Raw genomic sequence first — 23,143 nt, 5'->3', positions numbered from 1 at the left:
ATCTGTTCTTCCCACCATACATCCCTCTTCCTTATATCTTCATCTTCCCTTATGTCCACCTTCCCTGTCTCTTCTCCCCTCCATGACCTTCTCCCCCTCTCCCTTCTCCTCTGTGCCCTTATGCCCTCGTCCCCCCCACGCCCTCATCTCACATGCCCTAATCCCCCCTCTGCACCCTACTCCACTAACCCCCCCCCCCCTTGCAGCCTACCCCCCACAACACCCTAACCCCCAGAAAGCTACTGCCCCAGCACTCTACCTCCCATGTGCTCTCCTCCTCCTGCACCCTTCTCCTCCAGAACCCTTCACACCTTATGCCCTTTTCCCCCTGTACTCTCCCACAGGCAGCCCCTCTCCTCGTCCTCTGCCTCCTTTCCTCTGTGCCCAAAGTTCCTTCAACCCTCAGCCCTATTATTCTTATTTGAGTAGAAATTTGTCAGTGTTGTGTGACTTTTTCTTTTTTTCACTTTCAGTTTTAAAATGTAGCTGTAACAGTGATCTGTTGTATAATCTCATTCCACACATGTTTTTCACACACATATGATATTTCTTTTTGATTATTGTACACAATAACATAAATCACTTACTTCAATTTCAGGCTCATGTATTTAACATCTTCAGGGCAAAGTTCACAGGCTACAAGGATTTTCACACAATGTTGTATACCTGTGCTGCTGAATTTGATTTTATGCCCATAGAAGTTATAAAAAATCTGTCCCAGACACTGTTGTTACCTGCAGCTATTATTGCAGTAGGAACTGCATGTTGGAGTTGGTTCAGTCAGTGGAATGAAAAATCTAATTCAGAACCCAAAAAGTAAGATGAATCTCTAATTGCAGTTGTGTTTCTTAATCATGATTATCATTTAGTAAATTTACTGGTACTGTAATTAATACAAGTATAATTCTGTTTCATGTTTTGAAAAAACCTTAAAAATAATGTTACAGGAGGTGGCATGAGATGGTCAGTGTTTTGGATGCTGATGTCGTTTACACCTTTATCCAGCTGGCAGCATTTGGTGTTATGGCTGTTTTAGTAATGAGACTGAAACTGTTCCTCACACCTCACCTGTGTATTGCAGCATCACTACTTGCTTCAAGAAAGGTATTTTGCGTCTAAAACATGACAATAACAAAATTATCAATTTTTTAGTGTTACACTGAATGTTACCCTTTATGTCAAGTGTAGACATTCCTCCACCATAAAAATTTCTATTATTACTACTACTACTACTACTACTAATAATAATAATAATAATAATAATAATAATAACAATAAAAATAATAATTTTACTTTTTTGAAAAATATGTAACAATCAGCCAATCAGTTGCATAGGTTTTCTATATACCTTGACCAGGTTTTGTCACCTCTAGGGGTGACGTCATCAGAAGGTAAGGTAATTACCTAAAATTAATATGTCAGATTAAATATCTTATCTAATAAAAGTTACATTAATGTAAACGAGTGTAAAACAAATAGTGCTTACATAAAGAACATATTGTCAAATGTACTGTGGTTTAAGAGCTGAGTTGCTCAAGTCATACATTAAAATATAAAACATAATGTTCTTCAAAAGGTCAAACATTAAAACATAAAGTAACACCGGTGTGGTGTGAGGAGACTGACTGTGTGGCAACTAGTCACGCTGCCAAGTAAACGTAATGTAGGGCGCACCACAAGCGGGCCACTAATAACGTGAGCAAAACAATTTTGTATGTTACACATTTTGTGAAGTAAATCATACGTATAGCCAATATAGCTTAAACAAAAATTAATTTTACAAATTATTGAGTAACATTTATAAATGAGCTTCAAACGGGATAAAATAGTACGAAGTCCGCTACGTTTTACGTAGTACAGGTAGAACCAGAGTTAAATACGACTGGAATTACATACGTAATGAAGAACATCAGTTCATTATATGACAAAATTTGAAAAGAAAGCTTGCATAACTAGGGTACAGAGGTCATTTGGTAATGAGTGTAACTTAACAGAGGTAATAATGTTTCTGAAAAGGAGGTGAGAACATGGATTATAAGTATCATAAAACTGAGAGCACTGGTTTAAAAACACTAAAGAAATTTCTATTTTTCAACTGTACTTGTTCATTCAACATGTCATCTTTATTTGGTGTGTGCCTGAAAATTTCAAGTTCTTCCAAGACATCAAGTTTTCTCCCTTTCTTTTCTCTATGCAGAATTGTCATTTCGTTTAATTCTGTTAATTTTACTGTTACTGTTGCTAGGTTTTGTAGCTGTTGTAATCTATTTCTGCTTGTGAGAAATGATTTCTTCAGAGTTTCAATGTGTTGTGTTACTAAAATTGTGTTGTTCAACGTCGCGTTCATTTTCTCTTCGCCTCAGATTGCTTCTAGATTACAGGTTGCTTTCACTGTTGATGAAATTGCAAAATTTGTTATGTGGCCATTTTGCAGAAAGAACATGGTTTTTGAAAATTTTGTGATTTCTTTTGTGCAGCTAGAGCAGGATTAATCCTACATTTGGAAGTGTCACTCTTATATTTTTAAGGGCAATAATAATCTAATTTAATATGCATAAGAAACATACACTTTTTCCATAGTCACTTGTAGAGGTAACAGCGTTCAGGCAATTGTGGTTACATTACATTAATCACTTTCTATCCTACAGTGAGAGATATCTGTGATTTGGAAACAAGTCAAGGATGTTCATTTTATGTAAGTGCAGTAGAATTAAACATTATTTAATATTATTATGTTTAAGTGCTAACATTAATTATAAAAGGGCCTAAAACATTAATTCCAAAAGTTTCTGTGATAGTACTTCTTTTTATTGGAGTAAAGGAAGTTGCACTTCATATTTCTTGAATTCAGTTCCAACCTCCACCATCTATTCATAAAACATAAATATGCTCTGGTGGCAGGTTGATGACTACACTTGTATCTCATTCCAATTCTTTACTGTTGTTAAGTCGTAATATTTACTCATGCTCTGTACTGTCTTTTTTATAGCAACAGAGCACATTAAAATATATAAGTATTGCAAAACTGTTGTTAAAAATACGAAGTTTTGTGAAGAGATCTCTCAGGTTGTTCTAGAACAACACCAGATAGAATTCACATAATGTGCTTCAGTATTCTTAAAATACAGAGGGTGGATAAAATATGCAAACATGAAAAATACAACCCGCTAACATGCCTAGTACAGTCTGGGAAATATGTTGACATTCAAAACAGCTTCGACTCATCTTGGAATGGATAAGTACACATCCTGTATGGTTCTTACACCATTCTTAATGCAATATAGTGGCAAGCTCAGCTAACAATGATGGAAATGGATAGTGATCATGTACCCTCCTCTCTGAAGTAGACTGTAAAGAGGTGCAGTAGCACTGAGATCTAGTGACTGTGATGTCCAGGGGAGATGTGACAATTCATCCTTCTCCACACAAAACAGGTCCTGGATGATGCAAGGTGTGTAAACAGGTTCCCTATTGTATTGGAACATAGCATCACCATTGGGGAATCAACACTGATGGACCTGATCAGCCAAAATGGTCACATAATCCTTGACAGTAATGCTACCTTGTAGAGTAGTAATGGAGACCATGGAATACTGTGATATGAGTGCCCAAATCATCACCGAACCCCCATCATGTTTCACTCTTGGAACATGAACTTGGTCAGAAGTTGAAAACAGTGTGAAGCAAGACTCATCTGACCAAATGACTTTCTTCCATTGGTCCATAGCTCAGGTTTATGGCTTTTCTAGTGCGGCATTTGTGTCACTGAGGAGTGGCTTTAGAAATCCAACTTGCGCTGTAATTTCCTGCTTCTGGAGCTTCCTTCGTGTTGTTTTGGTGCTGACAGGGTTCATGAATGCAACATTCAGTTCTGCAGTGACTTTTGCATCTGTCATACCGTAATTTTTTGTCAAAATCCTCTCCAGTGATTGCCTGTCACAGTCATTCAATACACACTTTTGTCTGTGTTGTGACTTAGTGGATGATGTTTTTCTGCTTTCCCTGTATGTGATATAAATCATTGATACATCCTCTTGAGACACGGACACTCAGCCCCAACATAATGCTCTCACAAATATACAGAACACTGTTCTGACCATGACTAACACTTGCAACTTATTGAGGATATTGTACTGGTGCCGTTTGTAGTCAGATACAACAGCGCAACCTGCAGGTTGGCTAGCATCTGCATTTATGTTCAAGGATGCATTTCTTGTGGTGTTTCCATATTTCTGTCCAACCCCTTTGCTAAACTTGTGCATTGAGTTTACACTGAAGAAATTATTCCAAAACACATTAGTGGATGTAAATATTCAGAATAAACTAATTTCTATATTTTTAAATCAGCTGTAACAAACCATTCATATTGCAAATGTAGCTGAACTAAAGTGACTGATTAATTCTAAGGCATGTATGTTCCAGTTAAGATTGTTATCTATCTGTTTCCCCAAAAACTTGGCACTATCTACTTCATTTATTTAATTGAGTAGTCTTTTTTATAGCTTATGTAGTTCTCTGAGAAGTACTGTACCTTTTGACACATTGCTGAATCTGTTCAGTGTTAGTGTGTGTGTGTGTGTGTGTGTGTGTGTGTGTGTGTGTGTGGTGTGGTGGGGGGGGGGGGGGCAAACCAATATTCTAGCTATTTGAAATTCTCCACTGATCATAATGCACCTGTAGTTGTATCTGCAGCCTTGACATCACCATGGATTAAGTATTACATTTCATGATCTGCCTGCTGGCAAATGCCTTCTGCCACATTTTCATCTTTTCTTTGTTTTTATTTACCACCACTATCTCATCCCCATTTCCATGTTAACCACTGATGATGTGTGTTAGGTTCTGTACCATCCCATTTTCATTTATACGCTTGGCAGATGATCCATTCTTGCACTAGACTGAATAAAACAGTATATCATCACCCTGTATTAGGGTGAAAATATAGAAATTAGTTTATTCTGAATATTTACATCCACTAATGTGTTTTGGAATAATTTCTTCAGTGTAAACTCAATGCACAAGTATGGAACACAACAAAATTTTTAAAGAACATAAAGGAGTTTTTATACGTCCAGTTCACAAAAATGGTTGAAAGGATACACTGCAACAGCTACCAAAGCCTGTACCTCATCAACGCCATATCTATGACATTTTAAATGATTTTGTCAACAAGCCTTGAAAAATCTCCAGAGCACATCTTGAGGAAGATCAGACAGGCTTTTTACTGGAAGACAGAAAGTCTTTATAGATACCTGCGACTATAATTCTCCTATATACAAAATTTTCTGTCTAGATCATCCTTTATTTCTTCTAATTACGCATTTCAGCAGATTGCCATCATCAGCTCTGAGCCTCATTGCATGCTTTTGATACCTTCGCAGTAATGACTGTCCAACTACAAGGTATGTTCAGTAAGTAATGAAACACATTTTTTTCTCTTGGCCAGTTGTGGTTAAAAAAAATTATGGAATTTGTTGTGGGACATTGTGGAATAGTCCTGCTTCAGCCATTATAGTTTCATGACTTCCGATAGGTGGCAGTGCTACACGTAACCTTCAATAATGATTGTAGTGGAGGTGAATCCCAAGGAGAGAGGCATCATTGAGTTTCTTTTGTAGGAAAACCAGAGCATCACAGAATGGCTATGAAGACCTGGCAGTGAACAAAAGCATGCCGAGTCACTGGGCGAGGCATCTTTCATCATTGCAACAAGTTCGCACAAACCTCTTCAATCTCCTGCATGCCAGCCACACACAGCTGTCTCTCTTGCAGTGTTGGAAAGTGTGGACACTCTTAAGCATCACCACAAAAATGCAAATGAACATCTCCTTCTCCATGACAATGTAAAGCCTCACACAATTCTGTGCACCTGAAAGTAGCTTACAAAACTTCATTGGACCGTTCTTGCTCATCCACCCTACAGCCCAGATATCACACCTTCCGACTTCCATCTCTTTGTCCCAATGAAGGATGTACTCCACTGGAAGCAGTACGTGGGTGATGGGGAAGTTATTTATGCAGTCAGATGTTTGCTTTGACATTGAGCAGTAGAGCAGTACCATGCAGGTGTACAAGCCCTCCTGGTAAGTTGACACAAGACTGTTGCAGTGAACAGAGATTATGTTGAAAAATAGAGTTTTGAATCCAAAAGAGCAGAGAATAATGTGTATATGAATCCTGAATGAAACCAACCTGCTTTCAGAAAAACGTGTTGCATTGCTTATTAAATGCCCCTTGCATGTTGAGGATGCTTTTTACAATGTGTAAATGAATCCTTTGACATAATTGGACAGTCATGGCTGCAGAGGTAGCAAACTTGAAATGAGGCTCATATCTGATGATTGCAGACTGCTGAAATGTGTGGTTAGAAGAAATAAAAGTGTAGTCTAGACAGAAAATTTTGTGAAGAAGGCAGGCTTTTGTAACAAACAGTCAACTGGCAACATATGCCAGATCTGAATACCTGCCATGCAGAACAAAGATCACATTCTACAACACTGTCATTTGCTCAGTGTACTTTATGCCTTCAAAATATTGATAGTAGGTGATATGGATAGAAAGAAATTTTACATTTTCTATAAAATAATGTTTAAAGGATTTGGAGACCTATTAAACATAGAGTGGTTGGTTGATTGTGGGGGTGGGGGGACCAAACACCAAGGTCATCGGTTTCATCAGATTAGGGAAGGATGGAGAAGGAAGTCAGCCATGCCCTTTCAAAGGAACCATCCCAACATTTGCCTGAAGTGATTTAGGGAACTCACGGAAAACCTGAATCAGGATGGCTGGATGTGGGTTTGAACCATCGTCCTCCCGAACATGAGTCCAGTACAATGCTAACCACTGTGCCATCTTGCTCAGTAAATGTAGAGTGATTGACACAGTGCACATCTGATTACAAATATTATGAGAAGCAAGTTGATCCAGAGGGATTCTGTGACGAGGATATTTGAAAGATCACTGCCCAGAGTTGTGATGGATGGAAAAACCACAGACAATGCATCCCTTCTGTAGGATAAGATTGTATCAACTGATGAGCTGTAAAATTATCTAACCTAGCTGTGTGCTTTAGGAGACTGGAAGGATGAGATGCTAGATCGAAGAAGGTTAAGGAACCTTGTTAAGTCAGCTGTTGGCCTTCATGACATCTGATTGCTGGATGGTGGGGGTGGTGATGGTGGTGGTTGTCAGTGCTATTTGTGTCATTACTTGAGTGCATGACATGTTGCAATTTTCTGCTCACAACTACCCTACCATGAAAGTTTTAATCATGTGACTGATATAATTGGGAATGTTGTATGCATTTTAGATGGGCAAGTTACACTCCAGAAGAACTGCTTTCAATAATCCAATGAACCTTTAAGCGTTATAAGTTTATGGGGGAAGAAAGTGCCCAAATTATTGAGTGTATTGAAATATACTCTTCCTTGAGTTACTAAAAATTAAAGATAATGAAAATTACAGGGCAACTTAAGGAGAATTGGAATGCCCTATCCCAACAATGTTAAATTTAGTGACTTGGTTTCCCTGTATTTCAGGAACCACTGTAGCCATTGACATGAAACTTTTACAGGACATTAAACTGTATTTTCTGAGTCTACTGAAGTACAATAATTGCATTTCAGAAATAGCTTTCGGAAATACAGTTTTTTAATTACATGGTTAAAATTTTGTGTACTTTTTTGTATGTTATCCTAAATAATTTTAATTATACATAACATTATGTTCTTCTTTTAGTTCAGTATACTCAGAATATGTATGTTATTATTCCCTGAAAATTTGAATACTCTGCTCGAAGTGGTTTCTGAGATTTAGGGAAAAATTCAACAGAAAATATAAATTTTCAGGAACGGCTTCTAAAGTTTCAAAAGACTGTAACTCAATTAATATATGCTTAGTGTTTTCTTTTTCATCACTCAGAAGCACCCTGCACCATACTGTATATCATCCTCTTGATCTTTTTCCAAGTTTTTTCTTCTTTTCTTATTTCTGGACTCCTTAGTGGCCAACTGTGCTTTACACTCTGCTTTATCAATGTGAACCTTGTCCACCCGTTCAAGTTCCCTGATGTAGTTTGCTCCAGGATTAATTCCCATATGCTGTAGCACTTTCACCCTACCAATGTTGCCATTTTTAAAAGCAATGACAGCATCACTGAACCCCCACTTTAGTGTCTTCATTCCAACAAAAACATTTTTTGGTAAGAGAGTCCATATAAGATTATTGAATGACTCGTTAGGATTTTGAGTCGGACCATGCAGACACTTCTTCAGTAATTCAGGATTTGTCAGGTCTCTGTAAATAGCTTTTATGATATCTATGACTGCTGCTGGGATGGAATGTTTGTGGCTGTGTGAACTGTTTGAGTACGGAACATTGTGGTAATTGCACCATGAATCAGGTCCAGGAGGGCAAAGGTGGTGTACTGGTTTTTCAGTGACAGTCTGTGGAAGAAGGTAGCCTATACTGTCTGCTTCATTTTCAGCAAATCCTTTGTATTATTTCTAATGGCCATCCCATAATACTGTCGTACATTTTGTCTGTCAGCCTGCCTCTTATGGTTTTACCATCAGAATGTTTCTTGTCTCTCAAACTTTGTTTCAACTTCCTCAACCTGGTGCCCATCCTCTTCTGGACATGAGCTTTATAACTCAGCAATCTATATAAAAAATTACCAATATTATTAGATCTTGAAGTAATTCACGTGAAAATTTTAACATTTTCAACCGGTGTAGATTATTTAAAAAAAAAATAAAATAAAATACTTCCCATGTGAGTTTATAAGTGATATATATATATCATTTTATTCGGAAAATTGCAAATTTTATAATGAGATAAAAATCCCAAAATGTGAAAAAAATTTCCATTCTAACTCCCCTTAAGTTGTTTATAATACACATCTTGTTTCAGAAACAAAAGAAGCACATTTGGAAAGATGTGCTCCAATATGCGAAAAGGTTGTAAAGATTTAAATAAGAGCATAAAATTAATTGAGGACATGGAAAATGGCACTTGTTGCATCAAGGCAAGTATATATTGCCACATCTTATTTTCCCTCAGGTCTGGGAACTTAGATGACTTTTTTTTGCTTAAGCCACACACTGACTTTCTTCAGCGAAGACAGGCATCCCATAGATGTAGGGTCCCAAGAGTTACTAGGAGAGTGATTGATGATCTTGTTACTGAAATGAGAAATTAGAGGAAGTGGGAAAATTCTGAACCACAAAAAGTTGTCATACACTTCTGTTTCCTAGATGAAACTTTTGTGTCTTCAGGATTTTTGTTATGTTTGTTTCTTGCCATTGGTATGGTCAGGGCACCTGTAAGATAAAACTTACTTGAGGCCATGTTCTTGGTGGTTTGTGGTGTTTCTTGTTGTTAGTCTGACTTGTGACATGGTGCAATATTCTGATAAAGTAAATGACAGCTATAACTGTTATTTCATTAGAAAGAATGCCTTCTCACACATTTAAACAAAATTCTATACAGGGTAAGGTATTCCTACTTATGGAGAAAGGACATCATTCGCTGTGAAGGCTGAAGAAAGATTATGCTGATGTAGGTAGTTATCCTACTACATGATAATAACTGTATGGGCATTGATTATTACTTAATACGTGGAAATGTTAAGTTATCAATTAACTTAACAAATAAAAATGTGATCCTTCAGTGAAAAATGTTATATATTATACTGAATTGACAGTGCATTATTGCCTTTAAATACCCAAAAGAACAGTCTCTAGTGGGCATTTACTTTAAATCTTGTCTGCTTATAAATTTTCATCAGCATGCATCTCACTCTGAAAACAGGGACAAATTGAGTAGAAACTGTAGTGTTTATACCTTTCCCCAAGAAACATTTATGTGTGAATGTTAACTGTTTATGTGTATGATGATGTTTTTGCTGCCTCTTTTATGAAATTGTAAGGGGAGAACTCTGCAGGCTCCAGTACCATCGTTATACCTATGGCTTGACCTAGTTTGCAACTCAGTTCTGCTTGTTGTAAATCTATACAGCCATCACTCATTCCCAGCTAAATCAATCTTGTGGGATTTAGGGATCAAAATAATGAAGTACTTGTGTGTAATTCATCATACATGTTGTGGAAGTAAGGAGTTTTGTCACAGATATTACATATGTCATTTCCGCCTGCTACTTGAAATCAGAAGTTGTCTGGTGTCCCAGCCCAGTGAGTTCGGAAGACTGCCAGAATGTGTGGACCATGATAATAGCTGCTAAGAAGCACTCCTAATATTTGTGAGCACTGCTGTCACCACCTCAATGCTAGGCACAGGCCACATCCCCCATGCCAGCCTATCGGTGCTCACAGCTGCGCTGTAAAGCTAGCACCGAGCAAGGTGGCGCAGTGGTTAGCACACTGGACTCGCATTCGAGAGGACGATGATTCAATCCCGCATCCGGCCATCCTGATTTAGGTTTTCCATGATTTCCATAAATCGCTCCAGGCAAATGCCAGGATGGTTCCTTTGAAAGGGCACGGCCGACTTCCTTTCCCGTTCTTCCCTAATCCGATGAGACTGATGACCTCTTTGTTTGGTCTCTTCCCCCAAACAACCCAAATATAAAGCTAGCAGCCCAGATGTCAGTTGTGTTCAGATTATGCTCTCGTATTGTTCATTGTACTTAGCATTGCTTGGTTCTTGATTTTGCTACGTCTAGGCTGTTGATTTAGTTCACTCTCCTGACTTGTCATTCTGTCATGTTGTCTTCGTTGTTCATCCTTATTATGTGGTTTTCAGCAATTCACCATTTCGATGCCCTCAGGCCAGCCGGCCAGTGTCTCCTGGCCATGTCTGATTCTGGTTACTATAAGTTGCATGTGAGACTTGTGTTTCCTTCAAGTCAAGATGTGTGTCTATGTGTGGGGATGGGGTTAATATTTGTTGCATCCACTGCATTCTTCAAACTACAGGTGTGTTCTGGTTGTTGCTGACTTGTGGACATCTTAAGGAAATTTTATGAAATTTGTTTGGCATTAGAAGTGCCTAATGCCATAAACTCCAAGCATGAACCAGTCTCCAGTGTGGGGACAACATTGGAACATTCTTTGTTGCAAATTGTAAAGATCTTGATTTCATTGCCTACTGAGGAATTATCTGAACTTCAAGGTAGGCAGAGTGATGAGAAGATAGTGTCGAGACATATCATTCATAAATGTAGGAAGTCTGGAATGTATACTGGATTTTGATTGAATTAAATCTCTTGAAACATACTTGACTGAATCTGGTCATGTCTGGGTGGTTATAATTAAAGTGCAGGTACTCATAGAGCTCCAGCGTGGGTTGTAATTATCAAATGGCCATGAAACTTGGTAGATATTCTAATGTGTTAGTGCAGAAGTGAGTTACAATGGAAAAATATTAATTCCAATTTTGGACACTGGGTGAAAATCTGGAGCTGTGAATGCGAGAAAGACATATAGACATGTTTCCATATGTAATAGATTAGGAATGTGATGTGGGCAGAAAAGGACAAATGGCATAATGTTGATTTTATTATTAACTGCTGATTACACAATTTGTTCAATATGAGTACCGGACACATTGACAAAATGCTGTAGAGCTCCAGATTTGCGCCTGCACTGGAACTAATTCTTTTACCAGCATCAATCAGTTCCACAATAATGCATTAGCATATCTGCCAAGTTTCACTCCATGGAGTAGCTGCACCTTAATTATAACTACTTGGTATGTTATAAGCCATTCCCAGCTACTCATGGAACCAACACATTTTTCGCATTTGAATGCTGCTTAATTCTTGCCACATCTAGAGTCAGTGAACCCAAGACAGGTAGAAAAGTGGAGGTGTGAGCTGAGCCAGTCCTTTTTTCAACCCAGCGTGGATGCCACCATAGGTTTTTATAATTGTCAAGGGAAGGTATCAATCATAGTAAAGTACAACTTGATAAAGTATCTCCTTTCCTGAGACAGATGAGTTTGAGACACTTATGTATCATGTCACAATGTAGTGTTGGTCTATTTTTAGAGGGAACATGAAACCAATGTCTCCAGTACCTCATTAAACCATTATGGGACAAATCTGATTAAAATTCATGAAAATAATTAAAAGGATAGATTGCTACACACCACATAGAGGGGACATTAGAGTTGCAGACAGGCACAATGAAAAGATTGCTAAACATTTAAGCTATCAGACAAAAAGTCCTTCTTCTGAAATGGAAAACACATGCGCGTGCATTGACACACACACACACACACACACACACACACACACACACACACACACACACACACGGCCGCATGAGATGAAAAGAGTACTGCCCTATTTTTGTCTTGTTGTGCAGCCATAGACTCGTCCATACAAAGACCTGCCTGTTTCCTGCTACCCCCTCCTTGCATCCTTCCCAACCCTCTCCTTGCATCCCTCCCTACCCCCTTCACACCTCCATCACCTCAGTCAACTACTTTCAATACTGCGGTATCAATAATTAGTCTTGCCATGGCCATAAGAGTGTGCACTTGGGTGTCTGTGTTGTTGTGTGTGGGAATGTGTGTTCTTATGCTAGAAAAAGAGCTAGTGCTCAAAAGCTTGTGTAATGCTGTTTTTTTTTACATGTTTCTGTGCTCCATGCATTGATACACTGTAGGTGAATGGTTACCTTTCCTTTATTTTGTGCATTGATCCATCCAGGAATTTCCATTGTTGTTAAACATACTATTATGTTTGATAAAACTAAAATCACATGGGATTCTGCCATCAAAGAAGCCATTGAGCTCTGAATAATATGTTACAATAAATTTAACTGAGACAGTGGCTACACCCTTAGTGGCATTGGAAATGGACATGATGCTGACAGGTAACAAAGAAATCAATTTATTCAAGAATTTTGCCACAAAAAACTGCGGTCTTAGCTTGGTAATAAGATCAGAGCAGGTAGGGTACACTGAATGGAACAAAAGTTTTCAGGCAGTCATAGGTCAGAAATGTGCCATTGTGGAGCTGTGGCTATAAAACAACAGCTTATCAGCCACAAGGTCATTGAAGTATGTGCATTTAGATTAACTTGCCTCAGCTACTACCTGTAGTACCTAATGATTTCCTCTGAGCAGTCAAAGAAGGCAAACATTAAATTCCTGTCCCAGGCTAGTCATAGTAGACACAAATTTTCTGCGATGTTTACTGCGTGAATCTTGACTAAATCACTTACACTAAAAATACCATCATTTTATTAATGCATTGAGATATTAAGCTGTGTGGGAGAAGTTTTAATTTTTGCTAATGTGTAGAGAACATGAATGAACTTTTATTGGAACAATCCTTAAAGCTTTTTAAATAAAACAAGCTTTATTAACATCGTACATGTTTATTCTTAATCTCTACAAATTTATTTCTCAACCTAATCACGTTGGCAACGAAAACATTTCTTCCAGTGAGAGACCAGTTTGTTGATACCATCACTGTAAATTGTTTGACTTTGAGGTGTGACATCATCATGTTGATCAACAGGGTGGACGAACTCTTTGAATTTGTGCTTTCAGTTTCCTGAGGGTCTCGCAGTACCTCCAGAGTTTATGGTGGTGCCTTTAGGCATGAATTCAAAATGTGCCACACCTTGAACATTCAAGACAGTATGAATATGACTTTCCCTGCTGATGGCATGGTGTTGAACTTGCTTGATGTTGGTGATCTTTTGTGGTGGAACTGCATTGATTCTGTCTTGTTTTTGCGATCGAAATGGTGAACCTAGCTTTCATCACCTGTCACAATTTTATTAAGAAACCCATCATCCTCATGCTCAAAACACAAAAGAAATTGTTCATAGGTATGTAGTCTCCTCTGTTTCATGTCAGGGGTGAGCATTATAGTCACCTGATATGCACACAGTTTTCTGTACTGCAGTTCTGCAATGATGGCCTGTTTTCCAACAGTTTTGTCTGATGAATTCATCAGCTCGTTTCCGATGAGTCTCATCGGCTGTCACGCGCAGTTGTCTGCTCAGAGCTTTGTCACACACATTGAGGTTAGAACTATTATTTCCTTCATTATGAGCACAAACAACCCAATATCACATATTACTGCTATCAATAAAATCACCACCATACACAGCTTTCAGTCTTCTACGGACTTCAGTTGTAGGCACATTTTCTATGGTTAGAAACTTGATTACAGCATGCTGTTTCTCATGCACCGACATAGTTATGTTACATGCTGCCATGTTACATGGTACAATTCAGTGCCCCCTATTGGCAGAGGGTTGCATCTTGCTTCAGCAAAGCAGGAAAGTCAATGAAGTAATATGTGTGACAAGTAATACCTCAACCAATATTGACAACAGAATTAAAAATTTGGAGGCATTATTTTTCAGCTCACCCTCACATGATAGACGAGAAAGTGTGAACTAAGACAGAAAGAAAACAAAAATTAAAATAAATACACTTTTTTCTCAAATCACAATTTCTGCAACACATGATCAGCAACTCAGGCAGACATAATCGAACTGCTAGGACACATCTAAACACTTTTGCTTCTGGACAAACTTCCAAGCACTCATCACTGATCTGTCATTGTTTTTGTGACTGTGGCTCCACAGTGGTGCTTTTCCAACATGTTTTGTTTGATTTGATGTCCACAACTGTGTTTGGACTTTATCATCATGTTTTTCTTTTCCTTTATATAATGTTTTAGCTTTCTTCTTCAAGGAAGAGTTTTAAAACATGACTGATTTAATGGTGTGTGTGTGTGTGTGTGTGTGTGTGTGTGTGTGTGTGTGTGTGTGTTTTTTTTATGAATTTTAATCACATTCATCCCACAATAGTTTAGAGGGGTGCTGAAGACATTGTTGTTATATTGCCCTTAAAAATATGCCACGACACTGTAGCATGATACTTTGTGTACCACCTCATCTCTCTTTGTTAAGCAGAACAGGTGATTAACATTTGTAGTAACTTAGTACATCCTGTCAAAATCGGAAAACATATATTTTCCATGGATGTGTTCCCCTCTGTTTAACAGCAATTAAGAAGAGTGGCTTTTCCAATATTGCTATTGTGAAAGGCAGTGAAACTATCCTTTTCCATCATCAGTATGTATTTTATGTTTTTCATTAAGTCAGCTGCCTGTCTTTCTGTAATTTATTCCTGGTCTACAAATTAAGAGAATTGTACATCTTTTGATTTGAATTAAATCACAATTAGAGGTAATAATCATTTCTAGAGCTTCCAACACTTTCATCCTTCTAAAAACAGATTCTGCTTAAGCCATAGCAAAATTATTTCATTTGATATAGAATATCTTATTGCAGATTATGATATTTTGCCCCCAGGGAAAAGAGACAGCAGTACATTTAAGCACTTTTAACCATTTTCACAATCTACTTCTACACTGTACAAGCCACCTTTTATTGTGTGGTTGAGGTAAATTTTGATACCACTATGATTTACTCCTTTTCTGTTTTTGTATTACAAATGATGTGTGACAAGAACAACTATTGATAGGACTCCAGATAAGCTTGAGTTTCATTCTTCTTGGAGACCAAAAAGAGAAAATGTTAATGTGGTGTTAGTTAACTGTCCCTTATCAGCAGTTAATGTTCATATAGTACTAGGTGCAGGAAGCAGGCATAAACCAGAACTGAATATAGTAAAATCTGAAATTCAGATTGGAATCTATATTGCAAGAATGGGCTGGACACCAACATCTGTGGTATACTGTTATTGCTGTAAAGAACTCTATAGTATCTAGTGAGCTCCTGAATGTGAAATAATCATGGTGAAGGTAAACCTCAAAGGTGGTCAAATATGGTAATCATATGATTTTGTAGACTTTATGCCTCAGGATTTATAGTGGTGGAAGTCTGCAGAGAAAACCTGTAGAATATTGTGGCTAAATTTTCTGAATATGTTGTGATGGGGAAGAGTTCAGCTTATGGGCTATAGAGTGTGAAAGTCGCTTGATTAAAACGGGTGCCAGAAAAAGGGATTTATGCAAAACTGTTCACAGTTTATTTTGTGAAAATTATCGTAACTAATTAGAGAACCAACTAATGAAGGTGACAGCTTAGATCTCCTAGTAACTAAGAGAGTCAAACTTTTTGATTCAATTAATGCAGGGACGCAGATCGGTGACCATAAGGCTATTACAGCATCAGTGACTACAGTTATTAAAATGAATGATTTAAGTGAAATCAAAGCATTGTTGGGAAACAAAGCAGAATGAAGCCAAAATGAGAATAAGATGAGCAATACTAGAAGCATTGAAGTAATTCAAAAGTGAAATGTAATGACAGCATGTAAGAAGTAATGTCTGTAGTGGTCAAAGTTTTAGGCAATTAAAATATGTTAAACTGCTGCTGAGTGCAGCATTCACATATTAAGTAAAAGGGGTCGCAGTATCTTAAATTGCACTTGCAGATATCCTTTGAAAATTGTGTAAAAGGATAAGGAGCTCCAGCTGCAAGAATGTAAGGAGATTAGTCATAAATATTTATTTTTAGAAATAAAAGTGCCTTTGGATCGTGGTTATTCAAATACAATTTACAAATTACTTTTACTCATGAAAAAGGAGAGAGTAATTTACTCATTATCAATTACAAGATTCTTGGGGTCATTACCAGAGTGTTTAAATGATGGTTGCTATGAGACAAACAGAACTGGCAGGCAGTCTTTGATGAGAGTACTATCATGCATTTTTGTCAGGCGATAGTCGGGTTGTTTTTAGTGTGACAGAAGATGCACTGCAGATGGCTGGTGACATGTCTGTGTAGTGGCGTGGAGTCAATGGGCAAGGTGTGTCTGGCACTGATGTACCACATTGTCGATGCGACAGAAGACACTCTTCAGCCAAGTGTCATCTCTCGACTCTCAGCAGGAAGCATCCCCTTTTCCATCGGGATGACAGGTGTCCTCTTTCCTGTCTTTCTAACAAGTCCTCTCCAGTGCAATCTATTTGCATTTTCCAGTGCTATCACACTGGGCATGGCCATACATCTCACTGGCTAGCTTATGTTCCTCTTCTTGTCAATCAAATTATTGTTCACCATTCTTGTTAAACATTGTGTACAGCCTGTGATTCCCATGGCTGGATGTCCTTGTGCTATGTTGTGGCTGAAATTTCTTCACTGGGCACACAGGATGTTGCCAATTAAGAATGGATGTCCTGTCGCCTCTCGACTCATCCGTCACTTCCCCTTGCAGCTGCAAACATTTCATTGTAGTCCATCTTGAGAATTCACTGGTTATTGTTATAACTTCAAGTTGAACAAATATATTTCAAGGACAATGCAATACATGAAAGTCACAGATCTAGTAAACAGAGTAAGACGTGACTCTAGTGACCGCTGGCCGGCTGGCCACTTAGGTGACGCTGCTGCTGCATGGCTGGCAGACAGCGCCGCATGTAGAGGATGCGCGTAACTGCACGGCGGCACTTTGAAAGATCAGCGAGTCACAACACTTTTCCCCCCTTTGAAGTTCTTGCACAGGTCTTGATGGAGGTGGCCTGTAGGTTGCTAACGTTCATAGGTGTTGTTTGACTGGCCGTAAAGTCTCAAGGAGGAGGCTTCCCGTACGGACGGAAGTGTCCCTAATGATAACGGGTTGAGATGACAGGAGACGTGGGGGTCGAATCTGCTGGGGCCCCGTGCACCAATCGGCCTGTTGCGGCAAGTCCAGTTGTTATAACAGGACACATGGGCGATGTGTCCGTGTCCGTAGGAGAAGGAGGCGAGTAGAGTTGCTCCAACAGATGGTGGTCATCTGGTTCCTGCATGGGCACGTCTCCTGTTGGCGTCAGTTCTTGTGCTGGCACCGCTATGATGGTGAGAGGACTGTATTGTGAGTAATGAGAGATTCCAGGATCCCGAGCATCAGGTAGAGCCGAAGGTGGTGTAGAGGCATCCAGAACAGTTGTTGCTGGCACACAAGGCCGAAGCTGGTCCGAATGACGCACTGCAATTCCCGTGTCCATCTGGATTTCATACAGGCGTCAGCCACAGTGTCGTAAGATGTGGCCAGGACTCCATTTTGGCCGCCTGCCATATCCCCTTACCCATACAAGGTCGCCGGCGGTGAGCCGGCCAAGCGAAGGCACCCGCGGCCGTGAGGTGGAAGGCCGCAGAAGATGAAGTAGCGTGCGGGGCTGTCGGCCATGTAAGAACTCAGCCGGGCTGTGGTCACCCATGGGGGTGAAATGGTAAGAAGCCAGAAATTGGAGAAGCGCATCAGCAGCAGCAGAAGAAGTCAGGAGTTTCCTCAGCTGAGCCTTAAATGTGCGGACCAGTCGTTCAGCCTCACTGTTTGACTGTGGATGGAACGGAGGGGCCGTGACATGCATGATGCCGTGATGGGCACAAAAATCCAAAAAATCGGAAGAGGCAAATTGCAGACCATTATCAGTAACAAGAGCAGATGGAAGGCCTGCCAAAGAGAAAATGCGAGCTAGAGCATTGGTGGTTGCCGCGGTGGTAGCCGACGTCCAATGGACAATGAAAGGAAAGTTTGAGTAGGCGTCAATAACAAGAAGCCAATAAGTATCTAAAAAAGATCCTGCGAAGTCAGCATGAATACACTCCCATGGCTTCTCAGGCGAAGGCCACGGTGACAAAGATGACTTTGGGGCGGCGGCCTGTGACGCACAAGGGCCGCAGGCAGTGACCATGTGTGTGATTTCAGAGTCGATGCAGGGCCAGTACACATGACGGTGCGCCAGAGATTTTGTGCGAGACACACCCCAGTGCCCTTGGTGAAGGAGGCGCAAGACTGAAGCATGCAAAGATGCAGGTGCTACAACACGCGGCGAAGCATTTTCGGTGGAAAGGAGGAAACACCATCCCTAGCCATGATGCGGTAACGCAAAGCGTAGTAGTTCCACAACGGAACAGAAGTCTTAGCGGGCGGACGATCTGGCCAACCCTTCTGAATGCAGCGTAAAACCTGGGAGAGGGTAGGGTCAGAACCCGTATCAGCCGCCAGCCGGTCCCCGGTGATGGGGAACCCGTCCACAACCCGCTGCTTGGCAACATCCAGGTGGAAACACAAAAGTTCGTCCCTATCGAATGCCAGATCAGGACCCATGGGAAGGCGAGGCAGTGCATCAGCATTCGCATGTTGAGCCGTTGGCCGGAAATGAGTCTGATAATTGAAACGAGACAAGTAAAGAGCCCAACGCTGGAGGCAGTGTGCAGCCTTGTTGGGAAGTGACGTTGATGGATGGAACAAGGAAACAAGTGGTTTGTGATCCGTAACAAGATGAAATTTGGATCCATAGAGAAAAACACCAAACTTATGAAGAGCATAAATAATGGCCAAAGCTTCTTTTTCAATTTGAGAATACTTTTGTTGGGCATCCGTGAGCGTTTTGGAGGCATAAGCAATGGCTTTTTCAGAACCGTCAGAAAAACGGTGCGCAAGGACTGCACCAACCCCGTATTGAGAGGCGTCCGTGGCAAGAACAAGATGTTGGCCAGGTCGATAAGTAGCCAGCACGGGGCCTGTTTTAGCATAGTCTTCAATGTCTGGAAAGCATGACACGGACCAGTGAAAAGGCACGTTTTTCAATGGCTGAGCCACTGAAGCAGCAGACGGTAAAAACCTGTGATAGTATGCTATTTTCCCCAAGAAGGCCTGCAGTTCCTTAACAGATGTAGGGCGAGGAAGGGCATCGATCGCTGTGACAGTTTGCTGAAGCGGACGAGTACCATCCCAAGAGAGTTGAAACCCCAAGCACATGATAGATGCCTGAAAAAATTTTGATTTCTGAAGATTATACTTAAGGACGGCAGTCTGTAAGACATGAAAAAGTATGCGGAGATTCTGAAGATGTTCTTCAGTGGTGGAGCCAGTGACAACAGTGTCGCTCATGTAATTTATACACCCAGGGACAGTGAGCAATAATTGTTCCAAGAATCGCTGATAGAGAGCAGGGGTGCTGGCAACCCCGAATGGCAATCGTTGGTATTGATAGAGGCCGAAAGGTGTGTTAAGGACCAGAAACTGCTGGGAAGCAGTGTCGAGAGGAAGTTGATGATAAGCTTCTGACAGGTCAGGTTTAGAAAAATACTGGCCTCCAGCAAGTTTAGTGAACAATTCTTCAGGTCAAGGCATAGGGTAAGTGTCGATAAGGCATTGAGCATTTACAGTGGCCTTGAAATCGCCACAGAGACGAATATCACCATTTGGCTTAGCAACGACAATGACAGGAGAGGACCACTCACTGGAAGTGACAGGAAGAAAGACCCCTGAAGCAGTGAGACGATCCAGCTCCCGTTTGACCTGATCACGAAGGGCCACAGGAATGGGCCGAGCTCGAAAAAACTTAGGCCGAGCAGTGGGTTTGAGAGTGATATGAGCTTCAAAGTCATTTGCACAACCTAACCCAGGAGAAAAAAGGGACGAAAATGCCGTCGACAAGGAATAAAATTGAGCATAAGGAATAGCATCAGAGATGATATTGACAGAGTCATCTATGGAGAACACAAAAACGTGAAAGGCATCAAAACCAAAAAAATTCTCCGCGTTACCATGGTCGACCACAAATATGGGAACAATGCAAACGACAGATTTGTAAGATACCTCAGCATGAAATTGTCCCAAGAGAGAAATCTTCTGATTATTGTATGTCCGTAATTGCCTAGTGACAGGTGACAGGATTGGAGAACCCAACTGAAGATACGTCTGAGAACTGATGATAGTGGCAGCAGAACCAGTATCCACCTGCATGCGAACGTCTCGACCAAGTATTTGGACAGTGAGGAATAACTTCCCTGAAAGGGAAGAAGTACAATTGACAGACAACACAGAATCAGAATCAGCGCCATGTTCATGAACATCATGTATGCGGTCGGATTTGCAAACGGATGACACGACCCTTTTTTTTTGCATTTGTGACACACGGCCCAACGTTGTGGACAATCCTCTTGTGAATGTTGTGTAAAACACCGCGGACATGAAGGAAGTTGCCGTGGGTTTTGCTGCAGTTTCATAGAGATTTGTTTACGGTTAGGCCGAGGCTGCACTTGGGAGCGTACTGCGGCCACGTCGGCCAGTGAGGACATGCCACACGCTTCGTCAACAGCGCACAGAGGTTGTATTTCCCCGACTATTTCCCCGACATCACCCCATGCCTCTATTTGTGCTCCAGCGGCGCGAGAAATTTCAAAAGACTGAGCGGTGGATAGGACTTCATCTAGAGTCGGATTTGCCAACTGAAGGGCACATTGCCTAACTTCTTTGTCGGGCCCCGACCAGATAATAGCATCTCGTACCATGGAATCGGCATAGGATTCTTTGTGAACGTCAGTAACAAATTGACACTTTCTACTGAGGCCGTGAAGTTCAGCAGCCCAAGCACGATAAGGTTGATTTGGTTGTTTTTGACAACGGTAATAGGCAACACGAGAGCCTACCACATGTGTATGCTTTTGAAAATAAACGGACAGAAGTGAGCACATTTCAGCAAAGGACAAAGATGCAGGATCGTTTAAAGGAGCCAATTGCGACACCAACCGATGCATTTGAGCTGAAATCCATGAAAGGAACAGAGACTTACATCTTTGGTCATCCGCGACATAAAATGCCAAGAAGTGCTGTCGAAGACATTTTTTGTAATCAGACCAGTCTTCTGCTGTCTCATCATAAGGAGGAAAAGGAGGTAGAGACAACGACGAGAGATGCCCTGCATTGGATGTCGTGACGAAATCACGAATCGCATTTGTGAGAAGCGTTTGCTGTTCTATGTGACCTTGCAATAGTTGCTCTAAAGTAGCCATGGAAACACGTGGGTCAACGATGAAAAAGAAAAATTCACTACCTCGTCGCCAATTGTAACTTCAAGTTGAACAAATATATTTCAAGGATGACGCAATACATGAAAGTCACAGATCTAGTAAGACGTGTGTCACTTTAACAGTCAAATCATCACTGAGTCGGAGTGTAGCGGCCGCTGTCTGGCTGGCCGCTGAGGTGGCGCTGCTGCTGCATGACTGGCAGACAGCGCCGCATGTAGAGGACGCGCTTAACTGCACGGCGGCACTTTGAAAGATCGGCGAGTCACAACAGTTATACTATTCTGTCCACTATACTGTCAGCAGGAGGGCAAACATGGGTGATAAAAGGAAGGCATGCATAGCAAGCAAGTGTTCTTTCCCTTAGCAAACTGTATATCATCCATTTCACATTGACTTCCCATGTCCTGTGCAGGCATCCAGTTGTCTCCTCTATCCCTTCATCTGAAAACATGTCCCTTTTCTCCTGCCTTTCAAGGTCTTTGAGTCTGCGCCCATTTTATACTTCTCAACTTTAGAGTACCGGATGCGAGGCATCAGGATTTCTTACTCTCAGGACATACAGTGCTGGCTGGTAGGATGAGGCGGCCTGTAGCGTCACTCGGCCCCAGGCACGTGTCTTTTATAAGTGGTGGCAGGCCCTGGAGGCATTGATTGTGTCTCAGTAGTGGGATGCCGAAATGTGCACGCGTCACGAGTCATTAAGCGTCAAAATCCTCTGTACAGTCACTTGCCGATCATACTGGCACCAAAACAGAGGATGACAGAGAGAGGGCTAAAATACTGAATTCATGATTATGTTCATGTAAAAGAAATTAGTTGTATGCAAAGTGCTCACAAATTTGTGAGTGAAACAACTGGATAATCCAGTGTTCAGTTTTTTCCTTCTTCTTCCAGTACAAGGTTGGGACAGAATGAATTTGGCTGTGGGTGTCATTGGTGATATTTTCATCAATTGGATCTGAATGTCAAATTTTCTAGTGGAGGTCTTCACTATAAAATCTGCTTAAATGACCAGAAATTGGAGGATAACGAGAAGAAAATTGTGACTTATAATAATCATCTTCTTTAATGTAATAATGTAAATGTATATGAATTTTTGATGTGAATGATGTATTTCATTTTCAGTATTTCTCTTCTTTGAGGATAGAAGTTCATTGTGCTCTTATTGCACTAGCTGTTGGGCTAATGAGCATTAAAGGAGTCTCAAACATGGAACACCAGAGAGGCATCAGAGGTAAATGTGATTCTTGCATTATTCCTACTTTAGTTTTTTTCTTAACCAACTTTAGTGTGTGCAGGAATTCAATATACAAAGAATAAATTAGAATTAAGGTACAAACATAAAGTACAATGGGAGCTATATTGAAGGTAATACTCCG

General features: G+C 40.5%; 1 protein-coding gene across 1 annotated transcript in view; it reads left to right on the top strand.

The window, feature by feature from the left end:
• LOC126184444 (probable C-mannosyltransferase DPY19L1) overlaps positions 1–23,143 on the top strand; it is a 227,090-nt gene that overhangs the window by 184,673 nt on the left and 19,274 nt on the right. The window contains exons 9-11 of the mRNA XM_049926835.1: positions 599–816; positions 948–1,104; positions 22,890–22,998. Of these exons, the coding sequence (XP_049782792.1) occupies positions 599–816; positions 948–1,104; positions 22,890–22,998 (484 nt within the window). The remainder of the gene's footprint in view (positions 1–598; positions 817–947; positions 1,105–22,889; positions 22,999–23,143) is intronic.

The sequence above is a fragment of the Schistocerca cancellata genome, chromosome 4 (assembly GCF_023864275.1).
Source record: "Schistocerca cancellata isolate TAMUIC-IGC-003103 chromosome 4, iqSchCanc2.1, whole genome shotgun sequence".
NCBI lineage: Eukaryota > Metazoa > Arthropoda > Insecta > Orthoptera > Acrididae > Schistocerca > Schistocerca cancellata.
The sequence above is the reverse complement of the archived record's forward strand: the minus strand, read 5'-3'. Positions and strand labels throughout refer to the sequence as shown.